Source organism: Fusarium oxysporum, chromosome 4, assembly GCF_000149955.1.
Source record: "Fusarium oxysporum f. sp. lycopersici 4287 chromosome 4, whole genome shotgun sequence".
Classification (NCBI taxonomy): domain Eukaryota; kingdom Fungi; phylum Ascomycota; class Sordariomycetes; order Hypocreales; family Nectriaceae; genus Fusarium; species Fusarium oxysporum.
Genome location: NC_030989.1, coordinates 542,036 through 562,267, shown reverse-complemented (window position 1 = coordinate 562,267; position 20,232 = coordinate 542,036). Strand labels below are relative to the sequence as shown.

At 49.5% G+C, this 20,232-nt stretch overlaps 5 protein-coding genes across 6 annotated transcripts in view; 3 read left to right on the top strand and 2 right to left on the bottom strand.

Moving 5' to 3' along the window:
- The window catches only part of FOXG_07577 (uncharacterized protein), a gene marked incomplete at both ends in the record, with an annotated part of 1,750 nt that extends 1,470 nt beyond the window's left edge, over positions 1-280 (top strand). Inside the window, one exon of the mRNA XM_018386162.1 lies at positions 14-280. Within this exon, the coding sequence (XP_018243281.1) occupies positions 14-280 (267 nt within the window). The remainder of the gene's footprint in view (positions 1-13) is intronic.
- A 2,840-nt stretch (positions 281-3,120) lies between these two features.
- Positions 3,121-8,487, top strand: FOXG_07576 (uncharacterized protein; the record flags this gene model as incomplete). Its single annotated transcript, XM_018386161.1, has 3 exons — positions 3,121-3,175; positions 3,270-7,522; positions 7,570-8,487. 3 exons carry the CDS (start codon positions 3,121-3,123, stop codon positions 8,485-8,487), a joined length of 5,226 nt encoding a protein of 1,741 aa, XP_018243280.1.
- A 464-nt stretch (positions 8,488-8,951) lies between these two features.
- On the bottom strand, positions 8,952-11,488 carry FOXG_07575 (uncharacterized protein). 2 transcript variants are annotated; one of them, XM_018386159.1, is made up of 3 exons: positions 11,017-11,488; positions 9,229-10,950; positions 8,954-9,164 (listed from the first exon to the last, which is right to left on the bottom strand). In XM_018386159.1, the coding sequence occupies exons 2-3, from the start codon at positions 10,709-10,711 to the stop codon at positions 9,127-9,129; spliced, it is 1,521 nt and encodes a 506-aa protein (XP_018243278.1). In that variant the 5' UTR covers positions 10,712-10,950; positions 11,017-11,488; the 3' UTR covers positions 8,954-9,126. The 2 variants fall into 2 exon arrangements, with proteins under 2 accessions (XP_018243279.1, XP_018243278.1); XM_018386160.1 differs by having other exon boundaries at positions 8,952-10,954.
- An 817-nt stretch (positions 11,489-12,305) lies between these two features.
- Positions 12,306-14,628, top strand: FOXG_07574 (poly(ADP)-ribose polymerase; the record flags this gene model as incomplete). The annotated part of the gene is made up of 2 exons (XM_018386158.1): positions 12,306-14,429; positions 14,506-14,628. 2 exons carry the CDS (start codon positions 12,306-12,308, stop codon positions 14,626-14,628), a joined length of 2,247 nt encoding a protein of 748 aa, XP_018243277.1.
- A 969-nt stretch (positions 14,629-15,597) lies between these two features.
- On the bottom strand, positions 15,598-17,949 carry FOXG_07573 (uncharacterized protein; the record flags this gene model as incomplete). Its single annotated transcript, XM_018386157.1, has 2 exons — positions 15,598-17,329; positions 17,378-17,949. 2 exons carry the CDS (start codon positions 17,947-17,949, stop codon positions 15,598-15,600), a joined length of 2,304 nt encoding a protein of 767 aa, XP_018243276.1.
- Between the last annotated feature and the right edge of the window lie 2,283 nt (positions 17,950-20,232).

The window sequence follows — 20,232 nt, the reverse complement described above, 5'->3', positions numbered from 1 at the left end:
CTGTAAGTCCCAGAAGCCATCGCAACCAGAGAAGATCAACCTCCCAAGTCTACCAAGCCTGGGTTTGAGTTGTGCTGAGGCATACCAGACACTATCCAGTCATCGCAACTTTTCCAAGGCGGCTGATGATATCGGCTCTTGGTTGCCCAAGCTCAAGGCTACACCTAGACCAGGTACTCGGCCAGCACCACCTGGTGTGATGATGCCGATTGAGGTTGAAGCAGCAAGTATAATGAGCGTTCTGAAGGATTTTGATATTCGGTTTGGGAGGGGAATCTAATGGGATCCCAAGCCGTTAAACTGGACGAAAGATATTGAGTACATGACAAAAAATGGTTTAGTGAGCATACAGCTCGTGGCAGAGTTGCGACATGCCTAATATGGCACTGGTTTGGGTTTGGGTTGGAGCGTTGATATTATACCCTTCATTGGCTAAGATATAAACTTCACTTGTCTATGCATCTATGAATTTATGCGTCTATTAAGATCAATGCTTCTGATGTGAGACATGTCCCGGTGATGCATTCAATAACGGATGCATAGCAGGGTTTTAGAAGAACTTGTGCAACTAGGGTGAGCTTGTATGATTTGGCCAGTCGGAGACGTAGACGAAGTAGATGAGACGAGTGTACCGATTGGGCTAGAAAAGAACGGTGTCCAAAGATGCCATGTGGCTGTAGGGTATAACCTAGGTGAAGAGCCTCAGCAGTGAGCTGGATTGACAGCTACGTCGATGGGTGTTGATGACTGTTCATGAGTAATGACAACACACCATGGCAACCTGTCAACCGCTGTTGGGATAGTCACGCGCTGACGTGCATGAATGGAAAGACATCCTCGGCTGAATGAGGACATAGAGACTGGGGAAAAGGCGGGAGCTAGATGCGGATGAAGTTGTCGTGAATTGTTGGGAGGCGGTGGAGTTTTGATGGTGGAGCAGCATGGCCAGCGCACCGCCTGTACAAATTACAATTCGAGTCGAGTAGGTAGCACAAATGTCGTTCACTGGATATTCAGACGAATAAGGATAGTTGCATTAGATTAAAGTGGCGAGTTAGAGCCGGAGGCAGCTGAGAATAGTCGATAATATACCGAATACGGCTGCATAACTGGCTAGAGAGTCGACGAGTCGGTCTGTCTAACAAATATGAATGGCTGGGGGTCCTCGGTGAGCTCTCAGCGCAGAACTCGTCTGGCAATCAGTGATTGGAAGAGGATGCATGTGGAGGTAAGCGCATGATTGGTGTCTTGGTGGTCTTGGGGGGGGGGGGAATGCGTTGGCACACACAACCCAGCTGCTGCTTGTAGAGTTGCAGCAACTGTTGTCTTTGCCTCGCATAGAGGGAACTGGCGTGGTGCGATTAGATTGGTTGCTGGTGTGGATGGGGGGAGGGGGGTTTGGGTACATTGTGCGATGTTGAAGGTCTGGTAGGAGGATGATAGCAATTGTTAGAGGGGAAGTATTGTTGGAAAAAGAACAGCTTGTTATCTTTCATCACATGTTATTCGACGGTTTCGAGTTTTGGTTTCATTGATGAGTATCGTGAGTCGTATAAGTGGACGAGGCAATAGTCCAAACCCTTGTAACTTACAACACAGGTGTAAAATTACCCGATAGTAAAACTCAATCCGAACACGGAGACGTGCAGGTGCTTCTTTGTTTTGATTTGTTTTTGTTTTCGTTATCATTCATTTTAATTTCTTCTTTTCATCATCTCTTGCCCTCGTGGCCATAATTGCCTGGTACGGAGTTCTTGTTCCTCATAGATTGCTATCCTTGCTGGCTGAGGGGAATGCATGACAACTCATAGCTTCGAGTTACACAGACAATAAACAAGATACACTTTCTGCCACCGAGATTACTTACTTCTACATTGTAAATCAGGCACACACTCACGCTGCAAGTCATGATTGTCCTACCGTCATAGTCGATCATGACTTGGTTCAACCAGTGGATGCCTTGTTCCACTCTCAACCATACTTACGGGACAAGAACAGGTGTTCACGATAGGGCGCAAGTCTGCCCTGCTCGGCTCTTTCAAGGTCCACAGCCTAAATCCACAACTCTCAAGAGCCGCCAGTCTTTTTAAACAACTCAGCCTTGATATCTGTTTAACCTAACTCATACTTGTAGCGCTTGGGCATTGCCAGCGCACAACTCATGACCCGGCCCGACCGACCAGGGCAGGGAAAAAAGGCCGCCCAGCGCTGATGGACACGTGCGAATCGCACAGGGCTTCAGGTACCAACCCACAAGAGATACGTTTGGCCAATTGACTTTCAAGCTCACCCGCATTGCCGCGACGTTCCCGACTGTAACAGGTTTAGCGTATAGCATCTGCCAACGATGCTCTGTACCCACTACCGTAGCGCACCGCCTGTTCCCGTCCGTTATAGCGAGGTAGCGTAGGGACGGGGACGGGGACGGGGATGAGATACTTCTACCCCATCATATTGGATCCTGTGCTTATCCCAGTCCAAGTCCAGTCCGATCTCGTTGTTCAAGGTTGTTTGTTTCTGTTTCTGGTTTGTCTGAGCCTGCCTGCATCAGCGTCTGGTCTATGCTGCAGTCGGTCGGCGCAACCGACAGGTGCCAGTTGTGAGGCCCCTTCCATCGCTGTTATTACAAGCACCATATCATCCATAGTCCCTCTATTCCCACGATACCTTGCCTACTTCTCCCCCACCTCCAAAAACTCCCCTCAACTCCTCTCACCTCCCACATCTTCTCTCTTGTCTCCTCTCTTCTCCTCCTGCTCAACAATAGACATACTCCTCCCTCGTTCTCCGTATCTCTCTCTGTTTTGCATTGTTTTTGGCCAAACTCGACGTGCGACTCCAACTCGTGATACGATCCTGGTCCTTCATACGCTAGAACTTTTTGGAACGCGCCATCCATCATCTCAGGTTCCAACCTCGCGCCTTGTCATTCCTTACTTGCTCCAATCTTCGCTGGCAGGTCTGGCACCCATTCTCGAATCCTCGTACAACCATATTCCTTGCGACTTGCTTCCGCCTGCATTTGTCGAGTCATATACCTTTGTTTACAAGCCAGTGAGCGGCGCCTCACGACAGCTATAATAGCTGCTCATTTGCGAAGTAGAGTTCCCTGAGCTCAGAATGGTTTCTATGCAACGATCTTTGTCTTCACCTGTCCGCATTCATTCTGCTCCTAGTACGTCTCCGACGTTGCCACTCAGCCATAGTCTGAACAACCCGACTACTGGCTGTGCCTGATTCTGTCTTCAACTTTTGCTAATTAACGGTAGCTGTGTCCGCTGTAGCGCAAGATTCGGGGTCGCCCCCGCCATCTGTCGATGTTCATGTACAACCATCTCGATCTCGACGACGACGCTCTCCGAGCCCTAGCCCAACCCGCGAATCGAAGCAGACATCACAACGACAGACTGAAGACAGAGACCATCGGGGTCATGGTCAACAACATTCACCAGTCATGTCGTCAAGAAAGCCCATTGTGGCACAGCCGAATATGCCAGGCCAGCCTTCACCAAGAAATAGCCCTCGGGTCTCGTCTTTAAAGCCTAGCGACAACGACGGCGAGGGACATTCCCCATTTAAGCCATTATTACAAGATGTTTCTCAATACACAAATCCACATCTTTCCCCCGAATCCGAAAGTACAACACTCGAAGAGCTGGCTCATCTAGTACGACTGTCCAAATACCAGGAGCGCAAGCGTGCAAACACCCGTCTGCGTCTCCAGAGGAATTTGGTTTCTACTGCTCTCAGCGCCCGTTTGACCCGTTGCGGAGAAATAGCTCATCGTAATCTGGTCGACAGTTTCCGTCGTGACGATAAGGAGAACTTTGCCGCCCTTCACAGCGCCATCCATGATGTACGCAACAGCTGCGATGAACTTCGTCGTTATGCTCTTCTCGATCCCGAGATGGAAGGTCTCGCCTCAGCTGGTCTCGCATCTTCTGAAAGTTTGGATACTCCTACTAACTCGGCAGCTCTTGGTCCTCTCAAATCTATTACACCATTTTTGAACGACATTTCTGCATCTGCTCGCGATACGTTTTTGGATTTTCTCACACAGCTCCGTACAAATCCGGATTATTTGGCTACTCGTATATGTTCTCTGTCGAGTTCCGAGTTGAACGCATTCTTGTCTTATCATAAAGGTTTGGAGCCCGTGGAATCTGTCCTTCCTTTCCATGGCCGTTCCGGAGGTAGAGCTCACGCAAGCGCGTCCGGACGAAATAGCACTGCTGTGGATATAGAGCGACTGCTGTCTTTCCAACGACACGACCCTTTGTCCATCCTCATCCACACCTGTTTTGCCAATTCTGCCGGACCTGACAGCTCTGAGGATCAACGACGTACAGAAATCTGGGCTACTGCTTTGGCACGACTGATCTCTGAACCCAAATCCACTGGCGAGCATTTCTTGATTTCAGTTCTCAATATTTGGACAGCAATGCGTGACTGGTCTGGCAAATCCAATATGGAATGGTATCTGATGAAGATCCTCGAGGATGGAGCCTTCTTGCTCGACCGAGCAGAAGACCAGCATGGGACACGATTCAACTTGTCCGACTGGAACCATTCAGATGAAGTTGCAGCCAAGGAGTTCTACGAACGCGCAGTAAATCAACTATTTGAGCTTGTCGACGATGAAGATGCCACTGGAATTCCCGAAGGACTTTTGGAACTTGGAAATGCCATTTTGAGAAAGCTTGAAAACAAGTATGTCGAAAACACCTCCCGTTGGTTAGTTTGGAGATGCCTCTTCTTCGTTTTTCTTTTGGGCGTCATTATCCATCCAGAATCGTATGGAATGCTGGCCGAGTACCACATCACGCCTTATGCGCGCGAGAAGATTCTTAAAAAGGTAGCCATGAAGGCTCATGAGTATGTTTCCAGCATGTGGAGTGGTAAGCCTTCGGCAACCTGTGTTCCTGTGGACATACCACCCAAAATCAAGGGCCACGTGGAAAGTATTCTCGCTCGTTTCCAAGGATCACGATCCAAGGTTCCGGCTGCCAAACTCCTCCCAGCGAGGTCCATCACGTCGTTGCGAGAAACCAAGGAGGTCCATCCTTACCTGGTAATTAGCCCTGCCGATATCGCGACCCTGGTGAATGCCATATTCCCCGAAAGAAGACCCCACTCGGCTTCAGGAAGCTTTAGATCAGGACCAGCCTCCATTTCTGGGATGTCTGCTATCTCGCAGCCCATCTCCATGTCAAACCCAAGGAACAACTTTGAGACTGCCTCTATCATCAGCACCAGCGCTTCTTCGGTATTTAGTGACACTACCACAAGAGATGGGTATCTAGATGAGCAGACATCAGTGACACCTCAGCGATACTCTCCACCAGCCATGGACTCGGAGCTACAGAGACGTCTGAACAAGTATGAGGATGACGGCTATCGACTGCGCCTGGCACTCCACGAGATGACACAGAATCTTGGTTCTGACATTGTCCGTGGATCATGCCACCCTTGCGCTGAGCGATGGCTTGTACTCTTCATCTCCGCTGATGGAAAGAGTCTTTCTACAAACATGACATTCGACCCTGATGATGAACTGGATGATGATGAAAACTCATCCAGCACTGACACGGATGAGGACGATGCTCCAGATGGACCAGAACTCGGCAAGGACTACCATCAACTTCGAGACTCCATCCTCAAGCTTGTCGAGGACTATGAGATCCCTCGGAGCCTTGAGCCTGAAAACAGGACACAATTGAGTAACCGTGCTTCTGGTCTGAAGCGATACAAGTCAAAGACTAGAATTATCACCACAGAGCGGTCAATGGCCAGTCGCAACCCATACAGGAAACAGCTTGGCAAAGAGACGAACGATAAGCGAGAGGCCTCTATCCCTGAGATTGAGACTAAGGACGACAAGCCAGAAGCCGTTCTTATTACAATGCTCAAGGCGGCCTCGTCGCAATCCAAGGCTCTTGCCGACTTTGTCTCATCCCATCAGTATTGGAAAACACTCAACCAGCTCAATGCCCTCGCATCTCCTTCGCTTCGAGAGAATGGTTTCGCAGTCCTCATCAACATCTTCTCTCGCGGCCCAAGAGACTCTATCCGGCGATCTGCTTCCGCCATTGAAGAGTATGACGCTTGGCTCGTCTGGCTCAAGCAGAGCCAAGAACGCCACGAGGGTATCATCGACCGCATGATGAAGCGGGTACGAGCTGTGCGTGACAAGATGTGGTACGTGACAGATGTGCGCAACTCAAAAGAGTACGCTCACAGTCGCGATATTTGTCAAGCGCTCAAGACAATGGGCATGCCTCGCCGCTGGAACTCTTTCCAACGATCCCGTGCCCACATGGCCAGAGGACCAAGTGCGTCCTATCTTTATCGCACCGAGTCTCAGATCATGGATCTGCTTGCTGCGTCGGAGGAACAAGGAGGACCAAACAAGCTGAGCGATGATCCTGCCGAGGCGACTGCAGCTTGGCTTCAGAACCGTGGCATCGAGAACTTCTGTAGGGGCGAAGAACGAATTCACCGCTTCTGCTACGAGGTTGACAAGTGCATATCAAGACTGGTCGGTGAGACTATTCGAGAGGCGCCTGTTTTGTGGTCCAGCGAGTTGTACAAGCGCGACAAGCTTGGATATGACCGCGCAAGGGCCAGAGAAAAAGAACTTTCCTGGAATGGAGATGACTCCGGAAGCATCATCAGCGAACAAGATCGCAAGTTCAGCCCGACATCCAGCAGGCCCAACTCCCTTGCGCGAGACCTCAGGTCGCTGTCAATTCACAGCCCCAGCCAGCAGTCGCTTGACTCAGTGCGACAGAGCATGCCTCGGGCCAGCTCGGCGCTCTCGGATATCCTCGATGGGCAGGAGTACTTTGATCGCGCTTCGCCAGCGCACACAAATGACTCAGCAAGCACCTTCTGGTCACCGTTCCAGCCGATCATGTCTCCCAGTTCAGGAGCTTCTCGAGGATACTCTCCCACTACGAGTTTGACCAACCTCTCAACCACATTCTCTCATCCAGTTCATCACGGCACTGCTCCATCGACTTCAAGCTTCTCTACAGGACGCCCTGGCACGTCGGCGTCATCTCAAGAGACAGTTTTCCAGCAGCAGAAGGTGGATGACGAGAAGACACGCTTCCTCAACGAACTGAGACAGTCCCTTACCAGCCTTTTGCTTTCTGACCTCGGCAACCAAGTTTTCTCACGGGGTTCTGAGACTGATGGCTGGTTCGACCAGTTGGGACAGCAGTGTATCGATCGTAAAGACGCTTTGGATCGTCGAGCTCGACGTCGATCCGAGATCAAGGAGAAGCGAAGTTCGGGGCGACCAAGAGTTATTGAAAAGAAGAAGAGCTTTGGCAACTTACGAGGCGCTGGTGAACCCTCTGACCGGGCGTCAGAAACCTCGGAGTCCCTGCCTCTGGGCTCCACTGAGGAATCAAGCACCAATAACTCCACACCACGCCTGTCGGTGGCCAAGGAAGACAAGGACAAAACAGAGTTCCCTTTCAAGAAGGCATATCAGCGACTGCTGAACATGTTTTGCGTACACCCCAACCCTTACGCGAAGCTAAATCTCTGCATGAACTTGAGAACCTTATTGTAGCTGCGCTGCAATCAAGTGGACAGAAGAGGCCACGATGGAATCGATCTGATGCTGGGTCAAGCGTGGTGACGGAGCACAACACCAATGCCCGCCCTACACCACTGGAAGGGACAATCGACAATGTCAGAGAGCGTCGATCACAAGCACTTCAATCTCAACTTCAAACGCCCTTCTTTGGTCCTCGACAGGCCAATTCTGAGACAAGGTCAATTATGTCGGGAGGAAACGTCAACACCGACATCATCACCAAAGAGCTGCAGGCTCTCTTCCGAGAAGCATCAATTCGACCAAAGACACTGTTCCGTGACTTGCAGTTCATCGCATCTTTCGTCCCACCCTCGGTGCTGGACAAGCAGGAACGCGGCAAAGCATTCTGGAATACTGCACTGGCTGCTCTCAAACTCAAGTCAGAAGTATGTCGAACAATGGTTGAGATGGCAGATGAAGTAGTTGCAGCACACACACATGTGCGCAAACCAAACGACAACACGATACCAGACGTGCCACAGTCTACAACAGGCACACCACCACCGCCATCCACAACATACAAATTGGATGACGCGGGTAAGATGTGGACAATCACGGCCAAGGAAGGATTCCCAACAGCACAGCGCGAGCTTGCGTTGTTCTACCTTTCCAACCCGGAATACGTTGAGCGGACAACGCTCCCTCTTTCAAAACCTCGCGAGGTGTTTAAGCAGACGGTCATGGACAAATATGGACGTCTCGGCAACGGAGGAGGCCGCACCGGGTTTTCAAGCGGAGGCGAAGGCAAGGAGAGCGATGTGAGAAGTGACCCAGGACTGATGTGCGTCGCGGTTCACTGGATGGAAGCGGCCGAGCATGGAGGCGACGAGCTGGCGACGAGCTTCCTGCGACAGAATGAGTTTATGGGTGGTCGCTGAGTTGCTTGCTGGTGTTGAATATTATACCCCCGTGTTTTTATGTTTGGCGCTTGGGCGTCTATAAGATTCATATGGATGCTTTATAGAGGACAAGAGGATGTTTTTTTTTTAATGCATTTCACGGATTAGATGTTTTTGGAGAAATGCAATGTCGCAGGGTTTTTTAACATGAGATACCATGTGTGAGCATGTATAGTGTTGCTACTGGCAGAGAGCCAGTTCTCTTGCAGCATGAATCATTATTATTATTATTATTGGATTATTACCTTGATTCTCATTGAGTTGTGGTTTGGTGCTGATCATTTGTTAGACCGAAATACGGATACCCTGAAGGGCATTGGATGAATGTAAGGGGCAAGGGTAGCTAGCACAAGCCATTGCAGATATCTCGCTACACTACAGATACACGCCCATACACCAATGATTCGAAACACCTGAGACTGCTTAGGACCTCTACGCTAAGTGACGAAAATACTAAGGTAAATTTATGATAGTTTATGATAATTTAGGGTAATTTAGGGTAGATTTAGTAGACCTTAGATTTGGTATTTCTGGCACCTTGATTTATAAGTACGTAGTAAGGTAGGAGGTGTTATTCATCTTGAATAATACACATGCAATCCGCCTGATACCGGTCCACTATTCCACATCCTCATCGTCCTCGTCGTCGGAAACATCTGTGTCATACGTCGTTAGCAAAACCCCGCGCTTATAGATCAAGCGCATATAGGTCCCAAATACCGTCATCATCATCCTCATCCGCGCTGGTGTCTTCACTCGGCCATTGCACACTGATCTTGGGCATCATCTCGTGTCCAACAAAGTACTTCCAATCCGTCCCGGTGTACTGTTTCACACTCTCTTTCTGACCTTCAAATGTGACAAAAGAGCGTGTTGGCCGTGAAGCCCACTGTTGTTGAGGAAAGCTGATCTTGATGTGATGTAAGTCAAGATTGGGGATGTCTTTGAGCTTCTCTAAGAACTTATTCCAGAAGCTCATCTTCGGTAGAGTCCCCGAGTGGCCATCCGGCAGGCGTCGTCGGAGAGTGACTTTGTGTAGTTCCAGTCTCTTGAGCGTAGGCGCAAACTTTCGGGCAACGGCAAGGAGGTGCTGAGGTTCCACATTCATCATTCCAAAATTGAGCTCCTCCAGCCGGTCATATTCCGGCGACGGCTCAGGGGGTGCAAGAGGTGAGCCAGGTGCAGAAGAAGGGTTTACTGGAGGCATTGACAATGGGGTATTCTCGCGACCTAGCCACCCAAGAAGCATACCGGGACCAGTAACACTGCTATGTGTCTCGTTGATGCGCAGGTGCTTGATGTTCTTCAATTTCAGGAGAAACTTGCGAAGCATCATATCCGCAGTTGACGAATGACCAGCAGCATCGTCACTGGAAAAGTCACTCCCGCCGAGTAAATCGATGTCGATGTGTAGCTTCTCAAGATTCTCCAAAACAGGTGTGACCGAGGCTTCCATGTAGGAAGGGATGTTGAAGGCACAGTCTCGCAGATGATTCCTTGAATGCGACATGTGCTCGATGCCCTTTGGCTTCGCACCAGCCTGTCCGAGGGCGAAGAGTACGGATGTGAAGATCGTGCTTCCATAGGCCGTTGACGTATCAGGTCCCCAGGCCATACCACTGTTCTGGCCAGGACGAGACCCCGTCTCCCTCAAAGCCGTTGTCGATCCATAGCTTGTCCAGTGCTTACCCGGGCCATCGCGTGTACGGCGAACCGAGTTGAAGTCGCGAATGACGACATCTTCGAGATTCTCGAGATTCTTGAACGCTTCCACAAGCATGTCCCGGTGGTACCCAGTGCTCAACAGAGAAAACTGGCCATTGTACAACTCCATCTGCCTCGCTGTCCTGGCATTGTGACCGTGGACTTGCAGGGCATGTGCAAACCTATCAAGCCCGAAATGAACTTTGCGAAGATGGGGACTGAGCCGACTCTTTGAAATGTCGATGAGGGCCTGGAGACTTGTTTCTGATATCATAAACTGCTTGCGGGTGAAGAACTCATTGGTAAAAGTAGTGTACAAAGCCTGCTCGATTGAGCGACATGTCAGACGGACGTTGCCTAGCTCGGGAGTGGTGAGGAAGTAAGTAATTCGTAGAAGGACCTCGAGAGGGATCCTTTGGAATGGAGAAGTTGCTGTTGTCGTTGCGGTCATCGAGGGGGTACTGATATCGACCATGGCGGTGTCTGATTCGGCTGTCATTTTGCAAAGTTTTGCAAAGTTTAGTAAAGTTTTATAAAGTTTTATAAAGTTTTATAAAGTTTTATAAATTTATAGAAACTTAAAGAAATTTATAAAGTTTTATAAAGTTTTTAACAGAAGAAAGAGCCGTGTGGAAAACAACAGTAGTTTTATCGCGTGAGTGAGAAAGTAGCAGTTGATCGCGGTGGTAGATTAGAGCAGGCAGCGAACAGGCAGTCGCTCCACTCATACACGAACGACTACCTAAGGTAAAGAGTATCAGTTCGGTGCTCATTCCAGTCGCACGCAAGGTTGGCTGTACTTACTTGCGCATGCAATCAAGTCGCAGCTCTTTCTGTGCAAGGTACCTATTCTAAGGTGAGATTGAGGTGAGAACAATTGATCAAAATGACGTTACGGTAAGGTTCGGGTGAGGGGACCTCGGACGCTATAGGCATTGATCCACCGAAACATGGCCATGGCTTTGAACCAGGTATTTATTTTATTTTATACTGGTGTTGTGCCGTTTGACATCATGGCCATTGAGTATATAATTCGGGACAGACAATCGCTTTCTTCTCCTGCTTAGCCAACCCACCCAGGATGAGGTTATTACATATTGTGGCATTGCAGAGTACAGTCTCGTTCTATGCGTATTTTTTGACTTCCCAGGCATAAGGGGGGCAATAAAGCTTAGGATATCGACCCTAGATGATGAAAATACTTAGGTAAATTGCCATAATTTTGGGGGACTCTTTGATGAGTTTATTTTGGCATCCATTGTCAAGGTCTGAACTTGGATCCATTCATTCCAGGCAGCCATTCCCGCTTTGATGGGTTTAATTAATGTCACATGATGTCGTGACGCAGTCGCGCCCAGAATTCGGGTCTTTTGGCGCGTTGGTGCCTGGAGCGCGTCTCCTCGGCTATTTTGGGGTGACAGAATCAGCGAGCAGGTCTCTGGAAACATTGAGCATTCAAGACTTGTCGCTTTCACCTTTACGAGTTAGAATAGTTTAATTGGGCGAGATGTTAGCGAGAAAAGACGATTGTTAGAACGTGGTTGCTTTTAAACAGGCTTTATAGCCAATCAGAGTGTGCTTTGTTGTTCATTTAATCACTAAAGACCATTTAATGGCTGTACCTTTTTGTCAACCTGCCCCAGCTGTCAAAGGGATCGCTCAAAGTGGGGGGTTTCAGCCTAGATGCCTGTGCTACCTTCCCATTCAGCTGGACGTCACCTCATATGAGCTTAAGCTTACAGGAACCTTTAAAATGGGAAGGCGCCGACCTCATCTCTAGATCTTTCAATTTCTTCTCAACTCACCTCACTCTCTTCTCGCATCATCATCATCTTCCACTTGTTTCCACCTCGTAATTTGCTCCTCGCACCATTGGACAAGGATCGCTCGCCCTGAGATTCGGCGATTGCTGCATTCGGTTCAGCTCAAAGCTGTTGGGTATGACGCCCCTGAACCAAGCTCTTTTCCCACGCGACGAATGATTAGGGTTATTACGAGATTTGCTAACTTTGTCTTAAGTTGAGGCAATTCCTCTCTAAACTCTTACACTTTCCCCCTACACTTACACCACTTTCAATCTCACATCCGCCAAAATGCCTCCTAGAAGAAGAGCTGCCGCGAACCCTCCAGCTGATCCACCTCTAGACGGCTGTGCAATCGCAGTCAGCGGCAAGTTTGACGACATTGGTCACAGTCACTCCTCTCTCGAGGCTCTCATTCGCAAGCATGGTGGATCATTCACCAGAAGCGTCACAAAGGCTACCACCCATGTTGTTTCTACTCAAGATGACTTCAACTCACAGAGCAGCAAAGTCACAGCGGCCAAGGATAAGGGCCTTCCTGTCGTGGACCCTTTGTGGCTCATTGATATCGACTCCAAGGGTAAGAAGCTGAGCGCTGACGACTATACCTGGGACTCTGCTTCCAAGTCCAATGGCACTGCTAAAGCTACCACCAATGGCAAGTCAAAGAAGCGATCGCCTCCTGCCGCTGATGATGAGGATGAAGAGGAGGAAAGCCAACCTAAGTCCAAGCGCGCAAGGAGCACCAGCGTTGCGCCTAAATCGAAGGCTAAACCCACAGCGGTCAAGAGGAGCACCAAAGACAAGGCCCCCGTTGAGGATGAGTCTGAGGAGGAGGAGGAGGCCCCCAAGACCAAAGCCAAGCCTAAGGCTGCTGCAAAGAAGGGTGGTAAGGGCAAGGCTGCTGTCAAGGGCGAGCCCGAGGAGAGCTTGGAGGAAGAAAAGGTCGTTGCCGAGGGACAGTTCATCAAGAAGAAGGATGTTGCAATTCCTCTCGATGAGCACTGCACTCTCCCCACCTACCAAGTTTATGTTGATCCTGACTCTGGTCTCATTTATGATGCTTCACTGAACCAAACCAATTCCTCAGCAAACAATAACAAGTTCTACCGCATTCAGGTGCTGAAGAATCCCAAGTCCTCTGACTTCAAGACTTGGACTCGATGGGGCCGTGTTGGAGAGATGGGTCAGAAGGCCATCCTTGGAAACGGAACCGTTGATGACGCTATCAGGCAGTTCCAGAAGAAGTTCAAGGACAAGTCAGGTCTCGCATGGGACAACCGTACCGACAACCCCAAGCCTGGCAAGTATGCGTTCGTCGAGCGTAGCTACAACCCTGATTCTGATGATGACGAGGAGGACGACGACGACAAGAAGGCTGTCAAGAAGGAGGCAGATGATGATGAAGACGATGCATCTCCTCCTGAGTGTACACTTGAGAAGCCCGTCAAGGAACTGATGGAGCTCATTTTCAACCAGCAATACTTCCAACAGGCCATGACATCTCTCAACTACGACGCCAACAAGCTGCCACTGGGCAAGCTGAGTAAGACAACTATTACTCGCGGTTTCCAGCAGCTCAAGGATCTCGCTGCCTTGATTGACGACCCAACCCTTGCCGCATCAAAATGGAACATGTCCATGTCTGCTGCTACTGAGCATCTTTCCAACACCTACTATTCATTCATTCCTCACGCATTTGGCCGAAACCGGCCACCTATCATCCGTGACAACACCCTACTCAAGCGGGAAATAGAACTTCTCGAGAGTTTGTCTGACATGAAGGACGCCGCTGAGATTATGAAGATCGATCGCAAGACGAGGGATACTATTCATCCTCTTGATCGCCAGTTCCAGGGTCTCGGCCTTGAGGAGATGACTCCTCTTGACCACAAGAGCAGCGAGTTCAGCCATCTCAAGAACTACCTCAACGAGTCTCGCGGTTCTACTCACAACATGAGCTACACCGTCAAGGATATCTTCCGCATTGAGCGACAAGGCGAGTTCAAGCGATTTGACGACTCTGAGTACTCCAAGATTTCTTCCGATCGTCGTCTTCTCTGGCACGGCTCACGAGCGACAAACTACGGTGGTATCCTTAGTCAGGGTCTCCGTATTGCCCCTCCTGAAGCTCCTGTGTCAGGTTACATGTTCGGTAAGGGCATTTATCTCGCCGATATGTCCTCCAAGTCGGCCGGATACTGCTGCTCTTACAACACTGGTGGCGAGGCTTTGCTTCTGCTTTGTGAAGCTGAGCTTGGTGATCCTATACAGAAGCTCACTGGAGCTAGCTATAATGCTGGCACTGATGCAAAGAAGCAAGGCATGCACAGTACCTGGGGTCAAGGTAGAACCGGCCCCAGCAAGTGGATTGATGCCGGTGTTGTTCATGAGAGCCTCAAGGGTATCAAGATGGTAAGTTTACAACTCATTCGCGTAATTCGCGTAATCCTTCGATATCATGTGGATACAATCGCTAACATTCTTTCAGCCCGATCCCGATGTCAAGCCTGGTGATACCAACGTTTCCGGTGCCGGCCTGTACTACAACGAGTACATCTGTTATGATGTCGCCCAAGTCAAGCTGCGTTACCTCCTCCGCGTTAAGATCTAGGGAGATGACCTGGACTGGTAATGTCAACGCTTGTTCATGGAATAAACAGTAGACTTCCATATTCATAATATGTGGGATTACTGTTTATTTGGGGCATCTTATTTCTTTGTTTCGCCGTTATTCATAATTCTCTGTATTGGCGCACCAGCGGGATGATTTGATATGCAGGAACAGAAAAGCGGTTGCTGGAAGTCAAGGTCATCACTGGCAGTAGACCAAAGGATCGCAACGGCGTTATATGGACATGTGGTGTTTGACTTTGATGTTTTATTTCATTTCTCATGTGTCTTTCGGACTACTGTATGTACATGAAGATAATACACTATGTAGAACATCTGCGCATTATTTCGTGAAGGGGATCATATCCCTGCAGTATCCCTGCATTTTCTTTTTTCAATATTCCAACTCTTGCTTAAATGTAGATGGAAGTCTTTGTGATTTGGTTGTGCATAGTATGTTCTTGGCTTGTTATCGTCCTTATTCTTTGAGAGGTCAAGATCCAATGTTGACAACGTGACCTTCAGATGCGTATCAACCATACGGGTAGTAAAGCTGGGTTCCAATACTTGCATAATTGAGCTTTTGCCAAGTAGTACGCGATGAATGCCCAGAAACGTGCGCTTGGGCTCTCATGACTCAAAGTTCGTGCTTTTTGATGAGTGATAGGGGGTGGATCGGCCGATATTGATTTTCTAGCCTGTGATGGACGTTTCTGTTTCGTCTGCAGGGTGTGACGCGGCGGTTTCAAAGTTCGAGAATTCGGATTCGTTTGCATATCTCGATTTCATCGCCTCAATGGAAGTACTCCTGCCTTCGGAGGGTTTGTCGGATCATCGGGTTGAGAATCGGGGCTTCGGGGTGTCGTCGACCCACAGCGAGTTCCGACACTAAATATGGTGTAGATGGCTCTGAAGAACTCTTGAAACTCCTCGAGCGGAATTCAAGTCTTCTAGCCTGATCCAATCCTTTTCAAGCTCCAACTCCTCCATTGAGAGCATCGATGCTGAGCCAGTCGTTGTTTGGCATCCAAAGATTCTGATCAAGTCCCATCCCGTACTCCAACCCGCTATCGGTGCCTAATCCATCGGTACCTCCATCGTAGGCGTTGTTGATCTCTGAAATTCCAAAGTCTTGACGTGGTACTATCTCGGGAACGCTCACGGTTGGTTTCGCAGGGGCTTGGGTTTCGGTGCTTGGGTGTGGCAAGTCCGGCGAGACTTGACTTTCGGGGACCCACGGATCGGCGACGAGTGAAGGAGGAAACGTTGAATCGGTCATGGCGGATATTGAAACAGAGTTCATCGAGCTGAACTGGTTGGGATCGTTCATATTATGGTCATCCGGGAAACCATGTCGTAGAGCTTGTCGAGAGTAGCCATTATCAAGAGGGAGTCGACCGTGCTGATCTGGCGTTGCGGAAGGTCCGCGGATGGCGATTCCATGAGTTATTAGCCTCTCCAGATCTGCTTGAATGCCTTCTGCAGTCTTTCCCGCGCAGCAGGACTTGATAGTTGACAGGCAAATCTTTGCCCGCTCCATGACGGCTTCCAAGTTGAGGTCATATTTCAAAGCATTAGTATGATACGCGTATGTTAACACGCGGGCGCATTGGTATGCACAGATAGCCATATCCAAATCGGTTACAGGTTTCGAGTTGAGTTTGTGCATAGATGAGAAGATGTTGGCCATCGACATGGCGTGTTCGACACATTGTCGTTGACAATGATCGACAAAAGCATCGTCGAGAGATGCAAGGATAACACGGGGAAGGGCTTCCCGTAGACCACCCAGGGCAAGACGGTAGAGATCTATCTGACATTGGTGCCACCAAACATGAATCATGATGAATGTACATATTCGAGGAGAGTAGGCTCGGAGTCGCAGTGAGCTCTCTGAAAATTGAAAAGATGCTGGTAAATGGGTTGCGAAATCACTGAGGTCTTTCTGCAGTCCCCAGATACCGGCTTGCAGTTCATCAGGCTTGGTGTTTCGAGACAACATGACGCGTCGAGAGAATTCCATAATTCGTCGTCGCATGTGCTGTATGCGAATGTGGAGAGCTAGACTTCCGACGTCTTCGGCCTGGGGGTTTCGAGGTTTGTCGGGATCATGAATAAGTCTTTCGGTCGGTTGTGGAAGATCAAATTCAAAGTTGCGTTCATTGCATGGCAATCCTACATGGATCTTATCAGCACTCCAGAGAGAGTAGTCACGATAGCCGCCTGAGACACCCGAATCGATACAGTAGAGTGCCCACATGAGTCGACGACGAGACTCTTGGGCAAGGAAACAAAGATTTGGAGCTTCGTGATTCAGACGCAAGGCTGCAGCGTATCGGGAAGCGATACTCAGCAGCATAAAAGCGCTTGGAGATTTCTTGGACAGGATACGATGCTTGATAATCAGGACAAGCGCCTGTACTTTGATGGTTGAAGGCCGAGTGTAATCGGCAAAAATGAGAGCCTCAGCATCGTCGATACATCTTTCACCATACTCCTTCATGCCCGGTCCCATATCCGTGAGGTACGAAGTAATGCCAATCAGGGCCAGCAGAAGTGCCTTTTCAACTTTGCCTGTGTTGTATCGTCCTTCAAGGGAGGCTCGATGGAGAAAAGAGAACATGGGAATATGATGGACATGGTTGAAGAACTTGTTAAAAGTCCGGCCTATTAAAGCATCGAAAGATTCATCTGGAAAGGGGCTACAGCTGTTGTTAGCCAGTGGAGGTTTAACTACAAAATTGACTTACACTTCAGGTGCGAACCCTTGAGGCGTAGCGGTACTAGCCGGGTCGGTCAACCCAGGGTCGCTATCGTTGTGACCATCTTCTCGATCACCTTCTTGGCTTTGCGGGCTTCGGCCTTCGCCTCTCATTGTAATGCGCGCCCTTTTGCTTGGTCGGTAAACGCATTCAATGCCTTGGGAGCGACAGCGATCGCATGACGGCATGTGTCCGGAACATCGGGCTTTTCGACTATGACAGCTGATGCAAGCTTGTCGAACTCGGCGACGCGGCAGAGCGCCAGACAAAGCACCGGCGTCGCCGTCATCGTAGGAGCAGGGAAAGCCAAGTCGCTCGCAGTTGGAGCAAATGTCGCGCGCACCATTGCATCGTACTTTTCGAGCGCGACAGGTGACGCAGGTCAGTGACGATTTTTTGGGTTTGCGGTCGGGAGAATTGGCATGAGAGGCTGGCTGAGATGGGTTCACGGATTGCTGAGGGACGCCCGAGACAGAGGAAGTGCTTGGGACGGGGAGAGGAGAGTCAAGGGAGGAAATGAGGTTATTCGGGTGGTCGCCAGCGGCGGAGGCGAGATCCATGGCGACGAGGTGGGAGGTTTTAGGCGCATGGAGGGACTCAAAGACTGGGGATCATGAATATGAGCTTTGGCAGCGAGTTCCGAGATTCAAGAGCAATCCACCGAGACCAACGTCGACTCAGACGAGGGTCTTGAGGTGGGGAAAACGATTCCGACTGTAGCTTGTTTGTTTTTATTCAGGTAGAAGAAATTGAGTGACGATGATGGTGATGTTGGGTTTGGGTGGGAGTCAGAAGGCGGGCACTGCACAGACAAACAACGTACGTAGCGCAGTGGGTAAGATAAGGAAGGTGTGGCCCTGGCCTGGGGTTTCTGGGTCTGGGTCCGGGTTCTGCGTTGGTGGGAAAGCGGGACCGGAAGGGCCTACAGTTTCTGTTTACGGGTGGGTTGGGTGTATGCATCCTAAAAAATTGGTGTTGATACAGTGGAAGCTGCTGCTGTCACCGTTGAACAACAATGTCAGATCTTCTCCCAGATCAGGCATATAAAAGTCTAAATCAAGCACGCAATTACTCTTTAGGCTGACGTACAAATTGACGCCTTCCATCTCAATTCCATGAACCTCTCTGGACTTTGACGATAAAACTCATGGAACGACATTGTGTGGACCGCCATTTGGCCCACAGCCTAAGCTTGCTTGGCAGAAAAAGCTGTACCCGAGTCTCATTCGCGAGCCACGGATGTCACGAAAAGGTCACCGCTGATATTCACAGTGAGAGTCTTGTCTGTCTGTCTGTCTGTCCCGGTCCGTGGAACGTTCGTTGTTGGGCTATTTATCTATCGGCGTCTAAAATAGAGAGCTCTCTCCAAGCTATGATCGAAGGATTACACGAGTCAGTTGAGCTAACGAAACGGAACGGGGAACAAATATCAGTCAGGCACCTGATGCTACACAGCATCACAACGAGATGACCGAACCAGCCAATCCATTTCTCGGTCTGATTCTTACAGAATTTTCCCGGACCTTTCTGTCCAGTCACTGGAATCTGCCGAAAGGCGTTTCGAAAAACGCATCATCGGTAACTCTATTGACAATGTGACAAGTGAGGAAAACCTGGGGATACCAATGAGAGAGAGAATGGACCGAGAAGCGACGCCTTCAAAAGGGTCAGGCCCGCTCGATCCCGGCGCCTTGGGCTTGATAGTCTCCGCTATGAACCAGGTTAATTGACCGGGATTAAGCAAACTTTGAACGTTGTTGACCGATGCAACCGGTCACAATCAGACAATGAACAGAGACATTATATGGAGAGACAACATCGTCGTCATGTTGAGCGGATTCTGCGTATGAATCTCGATCCTTCAATCCTTGGAAACTGCAAGACTCTCCTTCAGGACAACCCAATCGGTCAGGGATACCGACGGTCCGAAGTGAGCTGATCAAGGTCGCGACCAACCGAAGCAAAGATGGACAAATCCTTTGTTAGCGCCTTTGTCTAGCGGATATGCAGCGTGACGCTTGTCCTATTACCACCATTCAATCAGCACCTGCGTCATTTATCCGACGGCCGCTCCGACTCCCGGAATATCATCGTTTTACCCCCCGGCTCCAGCTCGTATTTGGCTGCGTCCGTTGAATGATGCTCGGGTTAAGGTGGTGGTGTCTACGGTTGTCTGTGGTTGGAATCAGTCCAGAGGCTATTTGATGTACGTGCCTAGAAGGATCTTCAATAAATTCGAGATCTGGATTTTAGACGCATATCTTACGTCGCAGCCATAGGGTAGTTATGATTAGTTCCGTGCTGGTCTTGCTTGAAACCTGTTTGAATGTCATGATCATCAGCTAATAATCTCGACTATGTTACTATATACGAAGCCACACAAACAACTCTTCATAGCTTTGCTGATGGGCGATGTACAAAACCCAATTAAGCCATTAAACAACTAGCGTGCAAGGGAGATCTAACCCGGCATCAAAACCAGGCTTTGGTCTAGCCACGCTATCGATGGTCCAGCTCGTCGATGCCGACACCCCTGACAGAACTCCACGAGCGAATGAGGTATAATTTACACTTTGACCAGCGACTGTAAAACCTGGATTGGTATCTCTCTCGGTCTCCCCCTTGCTATCCCGGGGATCACACGACTTGATATCATCGAGCACTAACAATAGCTTGAGGGAGCTCCCCAGCTCTTCCCCCGCAGTTCAATCTAGCTGTCAGACTAACAATGGTTGCTAAACTAATCTGCTCAGGTGAATCGTACTTGTTCACGACCATTCCATAAGCTGTACAGACATGGGGATGAACAAAGCATCAAGTTCGAATCTTTGAGACGGGCATCT

What these genes read in the sequence shown, in the direction of transcription:
- FOXG_07575 (XM_018386159.1), bottom strand. Translation starts at nt 10,711, where the DNA reads ATGACAGCCGAATCAGACACCGCCATGGTCGATATCAGTACCCCCTCG. An exon ending in GGATGAGGATGATGATGACG is followed by an intron (nt 9,165 to 9,228) that starts GTATTTGGGACC and finishes CGTATGACACAG; the next exon opens with ATGTTTCCGACGACGAGGAC.